Genomic DNA, 19,014 nt, shown 5'->3' with positions numbered 1-19,014 from the left:
AGATCCTGTAAAATCTCTGCACTGTCTGTACAAGAAACAGACTAACAACCCATGTACACATTGGATGAAAGGCAAGCATCTGATGTTTTTGTTGGTCTACCAGCGCTTCCTTGACAGAGGATGTCAAAGGGGATAAGAATCTGGCAGTTGGATGATTACCGTATTATTTTATTTTCAGGGGAGAGAAGCCGCCGACAAAGATCTCTGGCAGTGGCTTTCTCTACCCTTCTTCTGCATGTGTACAGCGGAATCTGGAGAGATAGTTGGCCGGCCCGATAACTGTCTCGTGTATATGGCGAGCATAAGGCCTCATTCAGACAGCTCTAATGCGTGTTCATTTTAACAGCCATACTATTTCTGCACATCCTGGCCCCAACCTTGGGTTGCATGGCCTGAACTAAAGATGCATTTAATACTGCAAGATAATTGTGAACGAGCATTGTGAAAAACGGTCGTTTCACAATTGTCTTGCTATGTAAACAGGCTGCCGATGGATAAGCAAAACCCTTGTTCATTTGATGAAATGATCGTTTGCGGCATTGCGCAGCGCAAAAAAATCATCTTTCTTGGCAGTGCACGGTCTTGTATTGCAGTGCGAGCTCTGCCAGCCTATGTGCATTGAGCAATCTAGTATAGATCGCTTAGTGCACAACGTTTTCTGGTCTGCAGGTGTAAACAGGCATTTGAATGACTGCCAATCTGTAAATGTTCACTGATCGGAGGTCATATTGTGCTGTCGGTTGGTCCATGTATATGGACCCTAACGGTATCATAAAGATCTAGGATCAGGTCTGTAGATTTTGAATCAGACTACGATAGGATGCCTTAAAGCCAGCTGCATTGCAGCCACAAGGCTATGTTCACAACAAGTTGTATATGCTTGCAGTTGCATGCAACTCCCATTGCAGGGTTATGCCATATCCTGGCCAATCATATGCCAAAAATGCACCCTTTTTTCCTGGTAATACTAATCCTTGCATAAATAACAGTCCACAGGGTGGTTTATAACTTAACTGGTTAGGCTAAAGAAGATTTATTTTACTTATCTTACTTTTCTGATGTGTGCCAGACATTTAGGTAGGTTTCTATGAAATGAATGCATAATTTTGTTTAATTCAGGTGAACGTCCATTTATCTATAGGGAAGAGACTGAAGATGAAGTTCTTGAGAAGTTGGCACAGATCGAAGCAAAATACACACAACATTGCCAGTATTTAATGCAACAGCACCTCCGCGAGAAAAAGGAGTTCCAGAGAAAGTACGACTCTGAGAAGAACGCATTAATCCAAGACCACATCACTGAGATAAACCAGTGGGAAGGAAAGGAGAAGACTCTAATGGCACAATGGAAAAAAGATCAGTTAAGACTAGTGGAAGAACACAATGAAGACCAAGCTGCAATTTGTAAATCATTTGCTGTTGAGAAGGAAAGACTAGAAACCCACTATAGAGATCACATTAATGGGCTCAACCAGGAAATTGAGGGTTTAAATACTTTGTTGGTAAAAGCTAAAAATTCTTGCGTCCTTATGAGAAAACGGCAACGGTTGGCAGAGAAAGGACTATGTGATCCTTGTGTCGAGGTGACTGCAGCCGATGTAAACCTGCAGGTGCATCCCCTGCTGTCTACAAATGATAGAACGGATACAAGGGAACTCGTGTGTGATGTACACAATTTTCAGGAAAATCCGTCATTGATGCATGGAGACACAGATGGCGACACTTCAAGTAAACCTCTCGTAGAAAGGCACAAGAGGTATAACCATAGCTCCCATACTCATTACAGGCAGGATTATTCTCCTCTAGACATGGCTGAAGGACATCCTTTAAATGAGGCAGAGGAGAATACATTGATAAAGCTACGAGAGGGCTTGGTAACCTCTCCGAGAGCCCGGCTGCAGGAGCAGACAAAGACTCAACAGACCCTTATGAAAGAACCAGAAAGATTTGAAAAAGAAAAAGCCCATCTAAGCAGCTTGTTGGAAACTAGGGCAGACAAATGCCTGCTTTCTGAGGACATGGCAAAAGAATTAATTTCTCAGTTGCATGAAAGCAGAGAACATGTGCAGACGTTGGAATCAATGCTTCAATTGCCTGGTACCGAAAAGAAAAATCTGGAGACACAGGTGGCAGGGTTAGCTGGCAATGGTGACTTGGATTACAAGCTGAAATTAATGAGCGCAGAGGAAGTAGCTATGGCAGCCCAGCAAGATTTTGCTGGAAATAACATCCTTAAAAATATGTGCGAGTCCCAGACAGGAATGGTCACCGTAGAAGATCTCGTAGCCAAAAATGCTATGTTACTCCACCAGCTGAAGAGCAGTGAAGAGGAAATGAGGCAACTGCGTAGGCAAATAGGAGACCCAATGAGTAGAGGCCAACAAATAGAAGAAAGGGCAACCAAGCAAGACCAGGAAGCCAGGGAAGAAGTGGAGACTGACAAGAACTACGTGAAAGACAGGTTGTTCGAACTGGAAGACTTGGTACGAAGACTAGAACAACAGACTTCTGCTTGTCAAGATGACAGGTTAGACTATGGGATTTTTTTTTCCGCTTGGCTCTCAATGAAATGCAAAGAGCTTCTCACACTTTACTAACTGCACCACTGACCACACCAAGAAATGTATTTGTTTTAAGGCCCTTTTTTATGTATTGCCTCTCCTCCGTATTTTCTAGATATAACCGGCAGTGTGATTCTGATCATTTTCTAGAAGGCATCTCCCTTTTCTGTTGTGCACTTAACTTTTAATATTACTAACAACATAGATTAAAAGTAATTATTTTAGTTTTTATTTTTCATATTAATCAATATATATGTACATGAATAACTAATAATGCATGATGTCAATCCTTTTTTGTTAGGTTTATGTTCTTTAGTTGTGGGAGTCAGTATCCATCATGCATTAAGGATGGTATCACATGGCCAACATTCACAGCCCGAGTATGGACCAGGATTTTAGACCGGGATGTTTAGACCGGCTCCAGGTCTCCTGACACTATCTCAATGGCCTCATAGTCATAGTCATAGATATGCTTTTCAGTTCCGATCAGGAGATCCACAGCCGGTCTGGACATGGCGGTCTGTACTCAGAACATCAATGCTGGACACTTGAATTAAAAAGTTTTATTTTCTTATATAAATCAAGTGCAAATGAAAATAAAAAACTTTCTAATAGATCTTCTTTCTTCTTGTGGACTGATAATCTACTCCTAATTAATTCCTAAAAAAATCTGTCTTCAGAGAAGCCAATTTACAGGCTCACTGAATGATGAGCTGGCAGGTGCTGCTCATAAAAGTCTATGTAGAGGTAAGGGGGCAGGAGGAAGGAAGAGCTAGAGAGACCGAGGCAGAAACAGCGTCCTGAAATGACTATTACATTTGGAGTTTCTTTTGTACATCCATTTGTGAATTTGCGAATATCCAAAGATATTTTTATATTTTCGCTTTTCAGTCAACAGTTGGTTTATCAAGGAATGTTATTGTTCTATATCGGGTCTTCTCAAACTAAAATACCAGGGAAACTGTTTTTATCATGATTTACCTGTGCGCCTCCAGAGCTTATTTTAAACGAAAGGGGGCATTACCAGTGTGAGACATGTAGATCAGGAGAGCAGACCGTCAGTCATTACATGTCTCACACTGGTAATGCCCCCTTTCATCTAAAATAAAGTCTGGAGGCAAATTCTCAGAGATATATGTCCGGCCCATAATTCTTAACCACTCACTTGCATATAAAAAATTTCTGGATTTCTGTAGAACAAGTTAATGGATTGCAGATGTCAAGGTATCATTTTATTCAGCCTCCTATGACCTGCGTGCACATATAGACAGCTTAGGACGGTAGAGCCTACTGACAGATTCCCTTTAAACAAATTCATGCATTATAAAACAAAAAAAAAAAAAAAAACTGGCATGTTCACTCACTTTGAACCAAAGTCACACAATTTCTCTGTTCTCTAAATTGGTGGGGAGCCTAAAAGCCAAACTAATCCATCAACTGTTAATGGAATATTGTAACAATATTTGATTGTCAAATTTATTAAAGGCTTTCCAGATGGTTTGAACATGAAGAAATCCTTCTAAATATAAAGCTTGAAAAGTGTGCACAACAGCACAACATGTAAGGCTTAGTGTGTGAGCTTGTAGTGCTTCCTTTACTACTGAATTTGGTCCTCCTGATCTTGAGATTTCTTGTCCATGAGTGAGGAAATACACCTAAATGGGTCAATGCATGGAGAGACCCACAGTCATGGCTGAAAGTGTTGGCACCCTTGAAATTGTGTATTGGAACAACACAAAAAACGGAGGAAAAAAAGGCTATTTGGACATAAAGTCGCACAAAACCCCAAAAATGAGCATGACAAAATAGTTGTACCTTTCCAAAATTTTGGGTAAATCTTTGTTTCAAGCATGTATGTGAGTAAGCCAAAATCCTTTTGGTTAAGTGTTTTGTGGACAGGTGAGACCAAGATAGAGCCTGGTAAAACACCTCAGTCTGCTGTTTACCAAAAACGTAATGAGGTTTACAAAGAAAAAAACACAGTACCTACAGTCAGATATGGTGAAGGTTCAAAGATGTTTTTTTTGCTGTTTCTGGCACTGGACGTCTTGACTGTGTGCAAGGCATCATGAAATTTGAAGATTACCAAAGGATTTTGGGTCACAATATAGTGCCCAGTGTCAGAAAGCTGGATTTGTGTCCTAGGTCATGGGTCTTCCAGCAAGACAATGACCCCAAACCTACTTCAAGAAGCACCCAGAAATTGATGGAAACAAAGCACTGGAGAGTTCTGAAGTGGCCAGCAATGAGTCTAGATTTAAATCCCATTGAACACCTGTGGAGAGATCTTAAAATTGCTGTTGGGAGAAGACGCCTTCAAATATGAGAGACCTGGAGCAGTTTGAAAAAGAAGAGAGGTCCAAAATTCCAGTTGAGAGGTATAAGAAGCTTGTTGATGGTTATAAGAAGCGATTGGTTGCAGTTATTTATTACAAAGGGCGTGCAACCAAATATTGAGAAAAAGAGTGCCAACAATTTTGTCCAGCCCATTTTTGGAGTTTTGTGTTGAAATTATGTTCAATTTGCCTTTTTTTCAGTTTTTTTTGTGTTCCAATACACACAAGGGAAATGAGAACGTGTATAATAAAACATTTGTAATTGCAATAGTTTTCTGGGAGAAATACTTCATTTTCTGGAACAGTAAGGGTGCCAACACTTTCAGCCATGGCTGTAGGTCTCTCCATGCATTGACCCATTTAGGTGTATTTCCTCACTCATGGACAAGAAATCTCAAGATCAGGAGGACCAAATTCAGTAGTAAAGGAAGTACTACAAGCTCACACACTAAGCCTTACATGTTGTGCTGTTGTGCACTCTTTTCAAGCTTTATATTTAGAAGGATTTCTTCATGTTCAAACCATCTGGAAATTCTTTAATAAATTTGACAATCAAAAATTGTTATAATGCCAACACTTTAGGCCATGACTCTATGTAAATAACTACTCCCCCCCACCCCCTATCCACTTATCTTTCATGAGAGCAGTAGTCTCAATGTATTCATATTTTGTAAGGTGACTGACCAGCATTTTGATTACAGTTGAATTTTTTTATTCAAATTAATACCCACTTAGCCTGATTGAGTCAGCAAGCAGACAGTGGTGAGTGACATCGCAAGCTGTACCTGCCCGGCCCATCCTCTAGATAAGGGGTATATAACCTTCAGATTGTACCATTCCCAATTACCATCTAAGATATATTTTTGCCATGTAAGCCACCTTGACCTCTCCTTTTTGGAGTGCTGAGTCTCTAATTTACTGTGTACGTCTTTAGGGTAAATGCTCAAGTGGCAGATTTGCTTTGGATTTTTCAATAACATCTCTGCTGCAATATCCAAATGTGTGATGTGGATTTTATCATGGATGTCCCATAGTTGTCTGTATTGTAGTGGGATGAATTCTACACAAAGCCTGAACATGTTGCAGATTTTTTTCTGCACAGAAAATTTCCACAATGTGTAGATAAGATTTGTGCTGCATTACACTGCAGATTTTCTGCATGCAAACCCTTTTGGAAAAATCTGCAGCAAGTACACAACATGTAAAATTATAGTAAAGAAATAATGTTTGCTTAGGTGGCTTTTTCAGTTAGATTTAACACCTACAACCACACATTGCACCCTACAACAGTGCCAACCACACAGTGTCCCCTTCAACAGTGTCCCCTGCAACAGTGCCAGCCACACAATGTCCCCTTCAACAGTGTCCCCTGCAACAGTGCCAACCACACAATGTCCCCTACAACAGTGCTAACCATATGGTGTCCTTCCAGAACAGATAGAGTTAGAAAGGGCACCATTAGTACCCTGCTCCTCTCTGAGATGGAAGATACAGGTCAATGTTCTGTGAAGGAAAGAGAGAACATAGGCTCTTTCTAATGACAGCTATCTGTTCTAAAAAAATATCACATATGGGTTATCATTGGTCTTTCTTCATTCGATCTTATATAGGATGGAGCTCGACAGATTGTCTGATGATAACATTTTCCTGAGGAATAAAGTAGAGCGACTCCAGCAAGAAATCACGAATCTGGAAGATCTGAATAAGAAGTACAGGTAATAATTCACTCCATACCTAAGAGCTAAAGACTAAGTGCAAACTGTGCTACCATAAAGAATAACCAGTGAAGATATGTCACTATACTATAATGCCTAGACGTTCTTGCTTCAGCATTTTGAAACATTTGGCTCTTATGCATTTCAATATTGAAAGAATATAAGATCTTGAAGCAACTGGAAAGAGCAGATTGCTGAGGTTCTCAAAAGATTAACATTGGGGGGAACCGTCTAATAAAGAAAGACTTGTCCATATACATTGTTACCGCTGAATGTGCCATTGTCATTTTTTTTTTTTTTAGTATTTGTTTTCTTTTGTCCAAAATCTAGAATCCAGATGGAGGATTTCAGTACAGAAACAAATAGAACACATGGAAAACTGGAAGACATAAACAAGCAGGTGAGAAATGGCAGATGGTTTTGGGTTGACATTTATATAGATGTGTTAATTTCTTGTTAAAAGCCTGACCTACCATCCACTATGCACATATCAAAAAAGCAGATTTGGATAAACCTTAGATTATATTTTGAATCTTGTTGTACACAAGTGTTTTAGATGACCTGATTCTCCAGGGGGTTTCCAGCCATAAAAAAATTTGACAACAGCTTTGAATGTGATTTAGAATATATAAAAAAAAAATAATCATACTCCCAGTGCTGCCGGTCACTGCAACTGTCTAGCCATGTGACCACTGCCGCCATTGATATTCTGAGCTTTTTTTTTCTTTTCTTTAAATTTCTGGATAACGCCTATTTTTTTTTTTTACATTTTGTGCAACTCACTTTATTCAAGTATATGGGAGTTAAGGAAAGAGACTAGCATACACTCTCTCCAGTTTCTGCCTGGATGCTGCCTTCCTCACCTTGTGAAATAACGGTTGAGAGTAGTCTTGAGCAAGAAGAATCTCAGGACCCTAGTGCAGTGACCACGCAGGTGTTTCATGGCAGCCAGGCTGGGGCATTGCCAATTTCCTCGGCAGCATCCTGTGTGCCTCTTATGATTACTAAGTTCCCACGACATCATGGTGTGATGCACATCATAACCTCGCTTGACACCTTGCAATCACAAAAGACGCCCAGGATGCTGGCTCTCGGGTGCTGGCCAAGGAAGTCCTACTGCCCTGGAGTATGTACATGGATACAAGATCAGGTTCCTGCAAATCTTTATGCTCAACTTTAGTTGAGAGATCACAGTTCTTCCAATAGGTAGAGTGTCAAAGTTTGGTCCCTGTCTATCAAAATTTTGTGGCATATTTTGTGGATATAAATATCAAAAGACTGACCATCACTTGCAAACAGACAAATATGAACAAGTGCCGTGCCAGCTAAGAGAGTCACACTCTCTATGTAACTAACAAATTAAAGCTGCACTCTGAAACACTATGGTATGGACATTGAATATATGAAATTGGAATTACTGCTGTAGAAAATAAGTTAAAAAATGAAGGTACTTGGCACATGAAATGGCCAATTCATGTGAGCCCAATAGCCAGCGACAAGGCGTACCCCTCTATTGGGACACTGACCTAACATGATGTCTCTCCCGGGCTAAAAGCCTACTATAATTATATGGGCAGGTAGGACTGCCGTAGTCGGTTCTAAATAGAGCTTGATCCTACCTGCTCGTATAATTGTAGGCTTTTAGCCCGGGAGAGGTATCATGTTAGGATAGGGTCCCAACAGAGGTACGCCTTGTCGCTGGCTGTTGGGCTCACATGAATTGGCCAATTTATGCACTAAGTGCTGTGTCACTGTCTTAAGTTTTTCCTGCAGAGGCACTTCCTGCCCCGTTTGCACAGGGAACTGTGGTGTGGTCCTATTCACTTGAATGGGGTCCTCCTGCAGTCTCCTGCACAGTGGGTGGCCATTCTCTTGCTGTGTTGGAAAAAAAATTCACAGACACACTGCAGCTCCTTCATTCTCTGGAAAGATGAGGGGGCTGAGAGGCCACATCTCTGCTGATCATTATCTGAAGTTTTAGTGTTATTCCATCAATTAATAAGATGGGAATAAGATCTGAGGTTCAGTTTTTATTGATAGTGATTGGATAAATGATCTCCCTGTTTCGTTTAAACAGATTTTACACAGTTATATTCAGGAGTCTCTACGGATGTACTGTATATTTAGACCTAAAGGGGTATTCCCATCTCCAAGATCCTGTCCCAATATGTGGTATGTGTAATAATATTAGCAAACATCTCCAATTAAAAACGTAGTATAGTATTTTTGATTCGCTATGTCACTTTCCTTATGGTATTGCAGGATCTTAAGTATCCATGGTTACGTCCACTGATAAAGTGACAGTTAGCTAGCTGCTAGTGGTCGTAACCGTGGATACCTAAGATCCTGTATTGCCTGCACATGAGGTAAGTGGCATAGCGAATCAAAAATACTATACTACATTTCTAATTGGAGGTATTTGCTAATATTATTATTATTACACCTACTACATATTGGGATAGGATCTTGGAGATGGGAGTACCCCTTTAATTTGTTTTAACCAGACAACCCCTTTATTGCCTATCCTCAGATTAGGTGATAACTTGTTGATAGGTGGGGGTCTGGGACCCTCATCGATCGGCATAATAGGGAACTTTTGTCTCGGTTAGAGTGGAGCGGCAGTATGCATGTGTGACCTGCACTCTATTCTTTCTCTATGGAGCTGCCAAGTGGTGTGCTCGGCTTTTTCCAGCCGCCCCGTGGAAGAATGATAGGAACGACAGTGGGGTGTCCAACCTGCCACGCCATCTTGTAACTGGGAAAAAAGTTCACTGTTGGGGATAAAAAATTTCCCGATCAGCTGATTGGTGCGGGTCCAATTAGCAAGTCCACCTATTTTATGGATAGGTGATAACTTGTTAGAACCAGACAACCCCTTTAAGTTCATCTATGTTGGAGCTCTGTGTGGACTTATGTAATGTCTATATAGGAAATAAAGGTGGCTGCGGTGTGATGGGGAATGTAACCATCAGTCTCGGGTAACACTTATCATACTATGCCATCTTTGCTCATTCAAGAAAGTTAACAACTTTTTTTTCTTCCAGAACGAGGAGTACCAGGAGGAGCTGTCCCGGATAAAGACACAACATCAGGAGGCAATTCATAAACTGAACGTGAAACTAGAAGAGCTCACTGAGCAAAAGGATGAAAGACACTCTGCTCTGGTCAAGCTGCAAGAAGCCATTAATGCTCTGGAAGAGGTAAAGCTTCAGCAGGAGCGGTCTTGGCAAAAGGAAAGAGAACGCCTGGAACATGAACTGCTGATGTCAAAGCAGGAGGTAAGGTGGTATGGGGAGTGGGCTACAAATAAGGATGTACATACTGCAGAGGTGGGCAGAAAGAAAAAAGGTTGTTCATGCCATCACACTACTGTCCTGAGATGGGGGAGCCCAGACATTACAAGGACCCTCCTCTACCACGTCTTGTAGGAATATAGAGCTGTATGATCCTCTAACTCTACCCCACTACCTGTTAGCTAAAAAGGCTGTGAAAACAGCAGAAGGGGTTAAGCCTGAATAAGAAACAAATGGAGAATGGCCGTGAGTGAGGAAGGAGCGTGGGATTCATATCTAGGGTAGAAGAATGACTGTAGAATGAACGAGCTATGATGGTATATATTGTGTGATTGTGAGTATCTGTCTTTTTAGAATGATAAATACTGGGATGAGCTGTGCCAGCTGAATGCCCAGAGCCTCCAGTTGACCGGCACAGTGTCCGATCTGAGTTCTCAGAGAGAAATGAGTTATGAAACCATTCAAGAACTGAATGCCAGACTAAGGGAACTCGCTGATGAAAAGCACGAATCAGCCGCTCATACAGAACAGCTACAGGCTAAGCTCTGCGTCCTGGAGAAAGCGAGCCTTCACAGCCGGTCTGAATGGCAGGGAGAGAAAGCAAAGCTTCAAAGTGAGCTGCAGACGTCGCTCCTAGAGGTGAGCACATTTCTTACATCTTCTTTGATACATGCAGTGTATATAATCAGCATTTACTAGGGACATGTGACGCGCCCCCTGGGCCAGTGCTGTAGTGCGGCGCGCGGGGAATACCCGGAGCCGGATCCGATGGGGGTAGTAGTCTTCGTGTGGCGGTGACCCGGTCCGTGCCCAGGGTGGTCAAACTAAGTGGCAGTTATTGGTATGATGGTATTAGTGTCCGACTACGCCACCCGTTGAATGCGGCTATGAAGCCGCCGCTGCAGGACAGTCCGCTGAGGCCGGTGGTACGGATGTGCAGCGTGGATGGTATAACCCCCAACGGGAGGGGTATGGCCTCAGGGCAGAGGATGAGGTTGATGTTGGGAGTGATGGTGTGGATGTCCCAGCACTAATGGTGCGACAAGGAAGCACGGAGACGCGAGGGTACAGTTCAGGGTCTTTACTGATGGTACAAGGCAAATTCCCCCGGGAGTACTGGCTAGTATTTGAGGCCTGGTTAGTCTGCGAGTAAGCCGGAGTTCCCCTGGCCAGGTGGAGTTGTAGGCCTTCCCATTAGTCTGTACCCTTCCTGGCTACCCTGCTTTCGGCGGTTACAAGTAGCCCACGTCCCTGGGTATACCGTGTGGTGCTCACCCGTATGGCTGGTGACCTGGGGCCTCCTGTTAGCCTCCGCTCCGGGATGGCGGTGCTGGTCCCTTCGTTGTGACTGAGCCTCCGGGCTTTTATGGCCAGAGGACCTGGAATCCCCTGCCGGATGGATTCTGCTGCTGGGTATATCTTAGTCCCCACAGCCTCGGACTCCTGTGTCCGGTTTTAGTACCTTTTCCAGGGCGAGCTCTGCACAGCTCCAGCCCCTGGCGCTTCTCCTTGGCTCCTACAGAGCTCCTGATGTCTATCTGTCCCTGTTTCTGCGTGTCCAGACCAGACTCCGTCTCTGTCTGGAACTCCTCTCTCTTAACCCTGCCTCAGCCCCAGTTTATGTAGGGGAAGTTCTTCCCCTCCCAGGACTGGGCAGGAGGTGTGGCATGCTTAGGATTCCTGCCCAGGAGACCTCCCACCTGCTCACAGACGTAATATTGCTATTACTGTGGAAACCAGACCCCTGGGGTGCCACATTCCCCCCTAGTGAAATTTAGTACTCCCGGACTAAACATATATATATATTTTTTTTTTTCAAAAACATAACAGGGTATAAACAATAACAATTAAATACATGAGATGGTCACGGCGTGTCCGTAACCGGGAAGCAATAAGGGTGTCCATTTCACCAAAGAACAGGGAGCCGTAACCAGGTAGGGGTCTGTCCTGCCCCGAGTCTTTAACAGTCTTTAGTCCATTCCTGGGTTACGCTCCAAACATATTTACAACAGAGTTCCGGTTACTCACTGTCCATAACCTGTCAGTCCATATAAAGAAATCTGTAACTGAAAAACATAATTAGCAACGGCTACAACAAAACAGGTAAACATAAAATAGTTAAAGCAATTAGCCAACTTAGATTCTCCAACGTACGGGCATCTGGCCTCTGGTAACCCTAGTGGACCTACGGAGCTCACTCACTGGTCCTGCACTACAGGGTGTAGGAGGTGTTATGGGCAAGCTGGGCAGCTTTCTACGCACTCTTTGGCTCACTAGGGGCACTTCAGGCTCACTACTAGCAGAGGGTTGATCCTCCTGTACTGCTGGTGTGGACTCTTCTGCCTCTTGGGCCGGCTGCTCTTCCAGCTCTTCCGGTTCCTCTGTAGGCACTTGCGGGGCTGGCTGGAGAAAGGTGAGGACGGGTACCACGACAGCACCGTTTACTTGTGTCCAAGACCGGGGGAAGTCTCCGAGTACAGTCCTGATCATTTCTTCCCTTTCCTCTGCGGGTCGAGGGTTTTCTTGATCTTCTTCTCCAGGGTTTTGCAGCTGCTCGGGACACTTCTTCAGGTGGTCTCTGGAGACGACGGCTGTGGTTTCTCCTCCATCCTTACTGATCACACAAATCTTTGGGTTCTCATGGCTTGATGGCAGTACGGTGTACGGGTCCTTCTCCCACTGGTCGTCCAACTTGTGGAGCCGTCTTTTCCTCTTCAAGACCTGCTCTCCAGGTACCAGGGGAACAGCGGGAGCATACTGATTATAAGCCCTCTCTTGCCTTTCTCTAGCTTGAGACAGACTTCGCTCGACGCTCTCCTGTACTTTCCGATACTGCTGCTGCCGTTCTGTATCCCAGTCTGCCTCTGGCGAGGTGTCCTCGGGCGTCAGGACTCCCATATCCAGGTCGATAGGCAGCTTACCAGGTCTCGCTCTCATTAGGTAAGCCGGGGTACAGTTGGTAGAACCTACAGGGATGTGGTTGTATAGGTCCACCAGATCAGGCAGCTTCTCAGGCCACATACTGCGTTCTTCCAGGGGCAATGTTTTCAGGAGGTCTATCACCACCTGGTTCATCTTCTCGCAGAGTCCATTGGTTTGAGGGTGATAGGGCGTTCTTATCTTCGTGCAGCCATACAGGTTGCAGAACTCCTGGAAGACTTCCGCTTCGAAGGCTGGCCCTTGGTCTGTCAGCACTTGGTCCGGGTACCCGTGTGGACGGCAGAAGTGCTGCTGGAAGGCTCTAGCTGCTGTTTGAGCCGTTAAGTCCTTGACCAGGACCACCACCAGGAACCGGGAGTAATGATCTACGATTGTGAGGGCGTAGACATACCCAGATCTGCTTGGAGCCAGTTTCACATGGTCCAGGGCTACCAGTTCCAGTGGCTGTCGGGTGATGATGGGCTGCAAGGGAGTCTTCTGGCTGGCACGATCCTTCCTTCTTAGGTGGCACGGTCCACAGTCTCTGCACCACGTCTCGATGGCTCCTCTCATGCCTACCCAGTAGAACCGTTCACGCAACAAGAACTCCAGCTTCTTCCACCCGAAATGTCCTGCTCCGTTGTGGTACGCCTCCAGAATCATAGCCGCGTCTCGTCTGGGGACCACTACCTGCCAGGTCAACTCATGTGTTCGAGAGTTAACCATTCTCCGGCACAACTTCTCCCTGTAGAGGAACAGCCTACTTTTCTCCATCCACAGTTGCTTAGTCTCCTCTGGGGCGTCTGGGTCCAGACTGGCATCGGCTTGGGTCAGCATTTCCTTCACCAGACGGACTGCGGGATCACTGTCTTGCGTCTCCGCCCAGTTGTAGTGGGGCAAGGGATTGAACGTCGCGGAGCGCCTGTCCTTCACACGGTGGGAATACAGGGTAATCCCATGACGGTGGAACGCAGGGAGCTCAACTTCTTCCAGATCTTCTGGATCTTCCCCTACGTCCAGTAAGTTCGGCATTCTAGACAGGGCATCCGCGTTGGCATTGGAGCGTCCTGCCCGGTATTTGATGGTGAATTCAAAGTTGGACAGGCGAGCCATCCATCTCTGTTCCAGAGCACCGAGCCTTGCAGTGTCCAGGTGTGTCAACGGGTTGTTATCCGTGTACACGATGAATTTGGAGGAGGCAAGGTAATGCTTGAAACGTTCGGTCACTGCCCACACTACTGCCAGGAACTCCAGCTTGAATGAGCTATAATTCTCAGGGTTCCTCTCGGTGGGTCGTAGCTTTCGGCTAGCGTAAGCGATTACCCGTTCTTTTCCTTGCTGGATCTGGGACAGCACGGCTCCTAGCCCGATGTTGCTTGCGTCCGTGTGGAGGATAAAGGGCTGGATGTAGTCTGGATATGCCAGGATTTCATCCCCCGTGAGGGCCATCTTCAGCTGGCAAAAGGACTCCTCTTCCAGCTTTTCCCACCTGAAGGGCGGCTTCTGGTTTTTGGCTTTTCGAGATTGACCTATCAGGAGGTCCTGCATAGGGGCTGCCATTTTGGTGAAACTGGGAATGAATCTTCGGTAGTAGCCTACCAACCCGAGGAACTGCCGCACTTCCTTTATGCTGGAGGGTCTTGGCCAGTCCTTAATCACGGTGATCTTATCAGGGTCAGGAGCCACTCCGTCAGCACTCACCACGTGTCCCAGGTATTGCACCTTTGGTTTCAGGAGGTGACACTTGGAGGGTTTCACCTTTAGGCCGTAGTTTGCCAGAGCTTCGAACACTTCTGCCAGGTGTTTCAGGTGGTCCTCGTAGGTCTTGGAATAGACGATGACATCGTCCAGGTATAACAGGACCGTCTCGAAGTTCCGGTGTCCCAGACAGCATTCCATCAACCGTTGGAAGGTTCCTGGTGCGTTGCAGAGCCCGAACGGCATACAGTTAAATTCGCTGAGACCCATCGGGGTGGTGAATGCGGTCTTCTCCCGGTCTGCCTCTGCTACAGGAACCTGCCAGTACCCGCTAGTGAGATCCAAAGTAGAGAAGAAGTTAGCAGATTTTAATGCAGCTAAGGACTCTTCTATCCTTGGTAACGGGTACGCATCTTTGTGTGTGATACGGTTGACCTTCCTGTAGTCTACACACATTCTCATAGTGTTGTCCTTCTTTTTCACTAAGACTAGTGGAGCTGCCCAGGGGCTACAGCTGTCCCTGATTACCCCAGCCTCCTTCATGTCTCTAAGCATCCCCTTGGCGTGTTGGTAGTGTGCAGGGGGTACGGGTCGGTATTTCTCCTTTATGGGAGGATGGTCTCCCGTGGGGATGTGGTGTTCTACCCCCTTTACTCGCCCGAAGTCTAACGGGTGTTTACAAAACACTCTCTCGTACTCTTGAACCACCCGATAGACTCCTTGTTTCTGGTGTGAGGGAGTGGAGTCAGTACCCAGATGTAGTTGCTGACACCAGTCCTCCATTGGTTTCTTAGAGCCGTTACCTTCCTCTGGTTGAGATGGAGGCAAGGGTTCCACGGCCTGTACAGAATTCTGGTTTATGGTGAACAATTTAGCTAGCGTGGCATACCGGGGCAGGTGTACTTCTCTCTCACCGATATTTATGATGCGAACGGGCACCCTCCCATGGCGTACATCGACCACCCCCCGTGCTGTCAAAATGGTGGGCCTACTGTCTGAGTAGACGGGTTCTACCATTGCTTGGTAGTCTCTACCTCTTAGACCAATAGCTGCCCGGCACCAAATCATCATCTCACTTTTTGGGGGCATGGCAATAGGGAACGGGTCACACATTCTCACGCTACCTATCTCACCACCAGATAGTTCCACCTGTTGCCGCTTCATCAGTGCCCGGATCTCTTTTTGGAGCACACGCTGCTGGCCGGAACTGGCGTTCTTGGCAACCTGCTGTAAAATGAGAATCACCTCTGCAAGACAATTTTCAATTACATTGGTTCCCAGGGTGATTCTAGGGTGACTCTCATGACGGTCGATGTCCACTATAATCAGTCCTTGTGCCGCTAGTTCGACTTTACCGATTTTAATGGTCACCTCCTTGAATCCCACCTGCGGCACGGGCTGACCATTGCTGGCGATGATACTCAGGTCGTCGTCTGGGTAGCGGGTTATGTCCGAATCATTCCAGTACTGCTTAAAGAGCACGTACGGGATGGTGGTGACCTGTGACCCAGTGTCTAGTAGGGCACTCATAGGAATGCCATCCAGTACCACAGGCAAGATTGGACGTCCCCCTACGTATTTATCACGCCAGTTTGATGGGCCTGATGGTCTTATGCCTGGGGGTTGGCCCTCTACCCCAGGTTTTGCCCGTTTAAATGACAGTACCTTGCCACATGTCCGGGTTGATTGCAGCAGCGGCAAATAGGTCGTCCGTCCTCGTTGTATCGATCGCTGGGTCTTCCTCTGGCCGGTGGGGTCCTCCTTGGTCGGCGCCACGGGATGTCCTCCGGTCCGGATGCCAGCTCGATCTTCCCTGCAGTAGAAACCTGTAAAGACTGCACAGTTCGGGTTAGCGCGGCAACGCTTTTAGTTAGCTGATGGTGCAGGTCTGTAGCTGGGTCATTGTTTAAAGCCTGCGCATCAGCTCCCACAGGCCCTGCAGACAAGGGCGCCGTCTCCTGGTGATAAGTGATAGCAGGGCGCCTGTGGGTCACAGCGCCACCTGGTGCCGGTTCTCGGAGCACCCGGATGGCTCTGTCCTTGAACTGTGCAAAGTCCAGGTCAGGGTCCTGTAAGGCCATTGCCCGCAACTGGGTTCGGTGGGCATTGCACAGTAGACCCTCAATGAATTGTTCAGTCAACAGCTTATCTTCATTTCCCACGCTGTCAGGGTCTGCCTGCTTAATGGCTCTCAGGGCCTCTTGTAGGTTTAGAGCATAGTCTCTTATACTCTCATGTGCCCGTTGTTTGCACCCATAAAATCTTAGTTTTATTTCGGCTGAGGTGCGGGTGTCAAATGTGTCTTTCAGCCGGGTTAGTATGTCTCTGACAGTCCTCTTCCTCCCAGGTGGCCAGGACTTTACCTCCCTTTGGGCTGCCCCGATTAATTGGGCCACCAGGATGCTCACTTTTTGCGCCTCCGTGAGGGGATACACCTGGAAGAGGCTATCCAGCCTTTCTCTGAAGTCATTTAGGGTATGTGACTCCCCTGAGTACTGGGGTAGCCAGGCTGCCCCCGGGATATAGGGCATGGTGAATGGCATGACCGCAGCAGCGGTGGCGCTGGCGGCGGCTGTGGTGGTGGAGCTCCCCTCGGTGTCCGGCATCCTCCTCCCCCCTAGTGGACCGTGGCCTACCTTGCGATGCTCTTCTTCCGTAGGCCGCGGCTCCGCAGTCGATCGTCGGGGTTGAGGACCTGGCGTCACACTCCGATGACGTCAGCGTCGCTCTTCCTCCCTTCCAGGACCTTGCGCAGCGTCACTGTGTGGGCCGGAGCGTGGGGCGGAGCTTCGGATCTCGCGCGCTTTCGGTGTCCACGCCCCTCTTCTTCCTGTGCGGCGTCCCGAAGATGGCGTCCGAAGGCGGGAAGCAGCTGCGGATGGCGGGAAGAAGGCAGAAGACGGCGGGAAACGGTCCAAGATGGCGTCTGATGGCGGGAAACTTCACCACAGGTAAGTATAAAAGTCTCTTTTTCAGGCACGCAGTACCCGGTGGTTGCGGGCACGAAATCCTGCCGACTACGCCAAAGTTGACGCGCCCCCTGGGCCAGTGCTGTAGTGCGGCGCGCGTGCGCGCGGGGAATACCCGGAGCCGGATCCGATGGGGGTAGTAGTCTTCGTGTGGCGGTGACCCGGTCCGTGCCCAGGGTGGTCAAACTAAGTGGCAGTTATTGGTATGATGGTATTAGTGTCCGACTACGCCACCCGTTGAATGCGGCTATGAAGCCGCCGCTGCAGGACAGTCCGCTGAGGCCGGTGGTACGGATGTGCAGCGTGGATGGTATAACCCCCAACGGGAGGGGTATGGCCTCAGGGCAGAGGATGAGGTTGATGTTGGGAGTGATGGTGTGGATGTCCCAGCACTAATGGTGCGACAAGGAAGCACGGAGACGCGAGGGTACAGTTCAGGGTCTTTACTGATGGTACAAGGCAAATTCCCCCGGGAGTACTGGCTAGTATTTGGGGCCTGGTTAGTCTGCGAGTAAGCCGGAGTTCCCTGGCCAGGTGGAGTTGTAGGCCTTCCCGTTAGTCTGTACCCTTCCTGGCTACCCTGCTTTCGGCGGTTACAAGTAGCCCACGTCCCTGGGTATACCGTGTGGTGCTCACCCGTATGGCTGGTGACCTGGGGCCTCCTGTTAGCCTCCGCTCCGGGATGGCGGTGCTGGTCCCTTCGTTGTGACTGAGCCTCCGGGCTTTTATGGCCAGAGGACCTGGAATCCCCTGCCGGATGGATTCTGCTGCTGGGTATATCTTAGTCCCCACAGCCTCGGACTCCTGTGTCCGGTTTTAGTACCTTCTCCCAGGGCGAGCTCTGCACAGCTCCAGCCCCTGGCGCTTCTCCTTGGCTCCTACAGAGCTCCTGATGTCTATCTGTCCCTGTTTCTGCGTGTCCAGACCAGACTCCGTCTCTGTCTGGAACTCCTCTCTCTTAACCCTGCCTCAGCCCCAGTTTATGTAGGGGAAGTTCTTCCCCTCCCAGGACTGGGCAGGAGGTGTGGCATGCTTAGGATTCCTGCCCAGGAGACCTCCCACCTGCTCACAGACGTAATATTGCTATTACTGTGGAAACCAGACCCCTGGGGTGCCACACATGTGTACACTGATTTTTTTTTTTTTTCATGCTGAAAAATCAGACACTGACTTCCATAGCAGAAATCCAAGCATGACCAAGATTTATGGTGTGGATTTACACTGCCAGGGATTCATATACCAATTGGGCTAATCTGCTTGTAGCTATTATTATTAGTAGTAGTATTTTTTGCTTATATAGCACCATTAATTCCACAGCGCTTTACATATATAATCATCACTGTCCCCATTGGGGCTCACAATCTACATTTCCTATCAGTATGTCTTTGGAGTGTGGGAGGAAACTGGAGAACCCGGAGGAAACCCACGAAAACACGGGGAGAGCGTACAAACTCCTTGCAGATGTTGTCCTTGGTGGGATCTGAACACAGGACCCCAGTGCTGCAAGGCTGAAGTGCTAACCA

At 47.0% G+C, this 19,014-nt stretch overlaps 1 protein-coding gene across 2 annotated transcripts in view; it reads left to right on the top strand.

The window, feature by feature from the left end:
- The window catches only part of NINL (ninein like), a 170,578-nt gene that overhangs the window by 121,432 nt on the left and 30,132 nt on the right, over nucleotides 1–19,014 (top strand). The window contains exons 18-22 of one of the 2 annotated variants that reach the window (XM_073672516.1): nucleotides 1,142–2,527; nucleotides 6,508–6,612; nucleotides 6,943–7,012; nucleotides 9,657–9,890; nucleotides 10,260–10,544. In XM_073672516.1, coding sequence (XP_073528617.1) covers nucleotides 1,142–2,527; nucleotides 6,508–6,612; nucleotides 6,943–7,012; nucleotides 9,657–9,890; nucleotides 10,260–10,544 — 2,080 coding nt within the window. The remainder of the gene's footprint in view (nucleotides 1–1,141; nucleotides 2,528–6,507; nucleotides 6,613–6,942; nucleotides 7,013–9,656; nucleotides 9,891–10,259; nucleotides 10,545–19,014) is intronic. The other variant, XM_073672517.1, reaches the window with a different exon arrangement.

This window comes from Phyllobates terribilis, unplaced genomic scaffold, assembly GCF_046119375.1.
Source record: "Phyllobates terribilis strain yellow unplaced genomic scaffold, ASM4611937v1 Scaffold_3__8_contigs__length_932513732, whole genome shotgun sequence".
Lineage (NCBI taxonomy): Eukaryota > Metazoa > Chordata > Amphibia > Anura > Dendrobatidae > Phyllobates > Phyllobates terribilis.
Note: the sequence above shows the minus strand (reverse complement) of the source record. Positions and strands in the feature narration are given on the sequence as shown.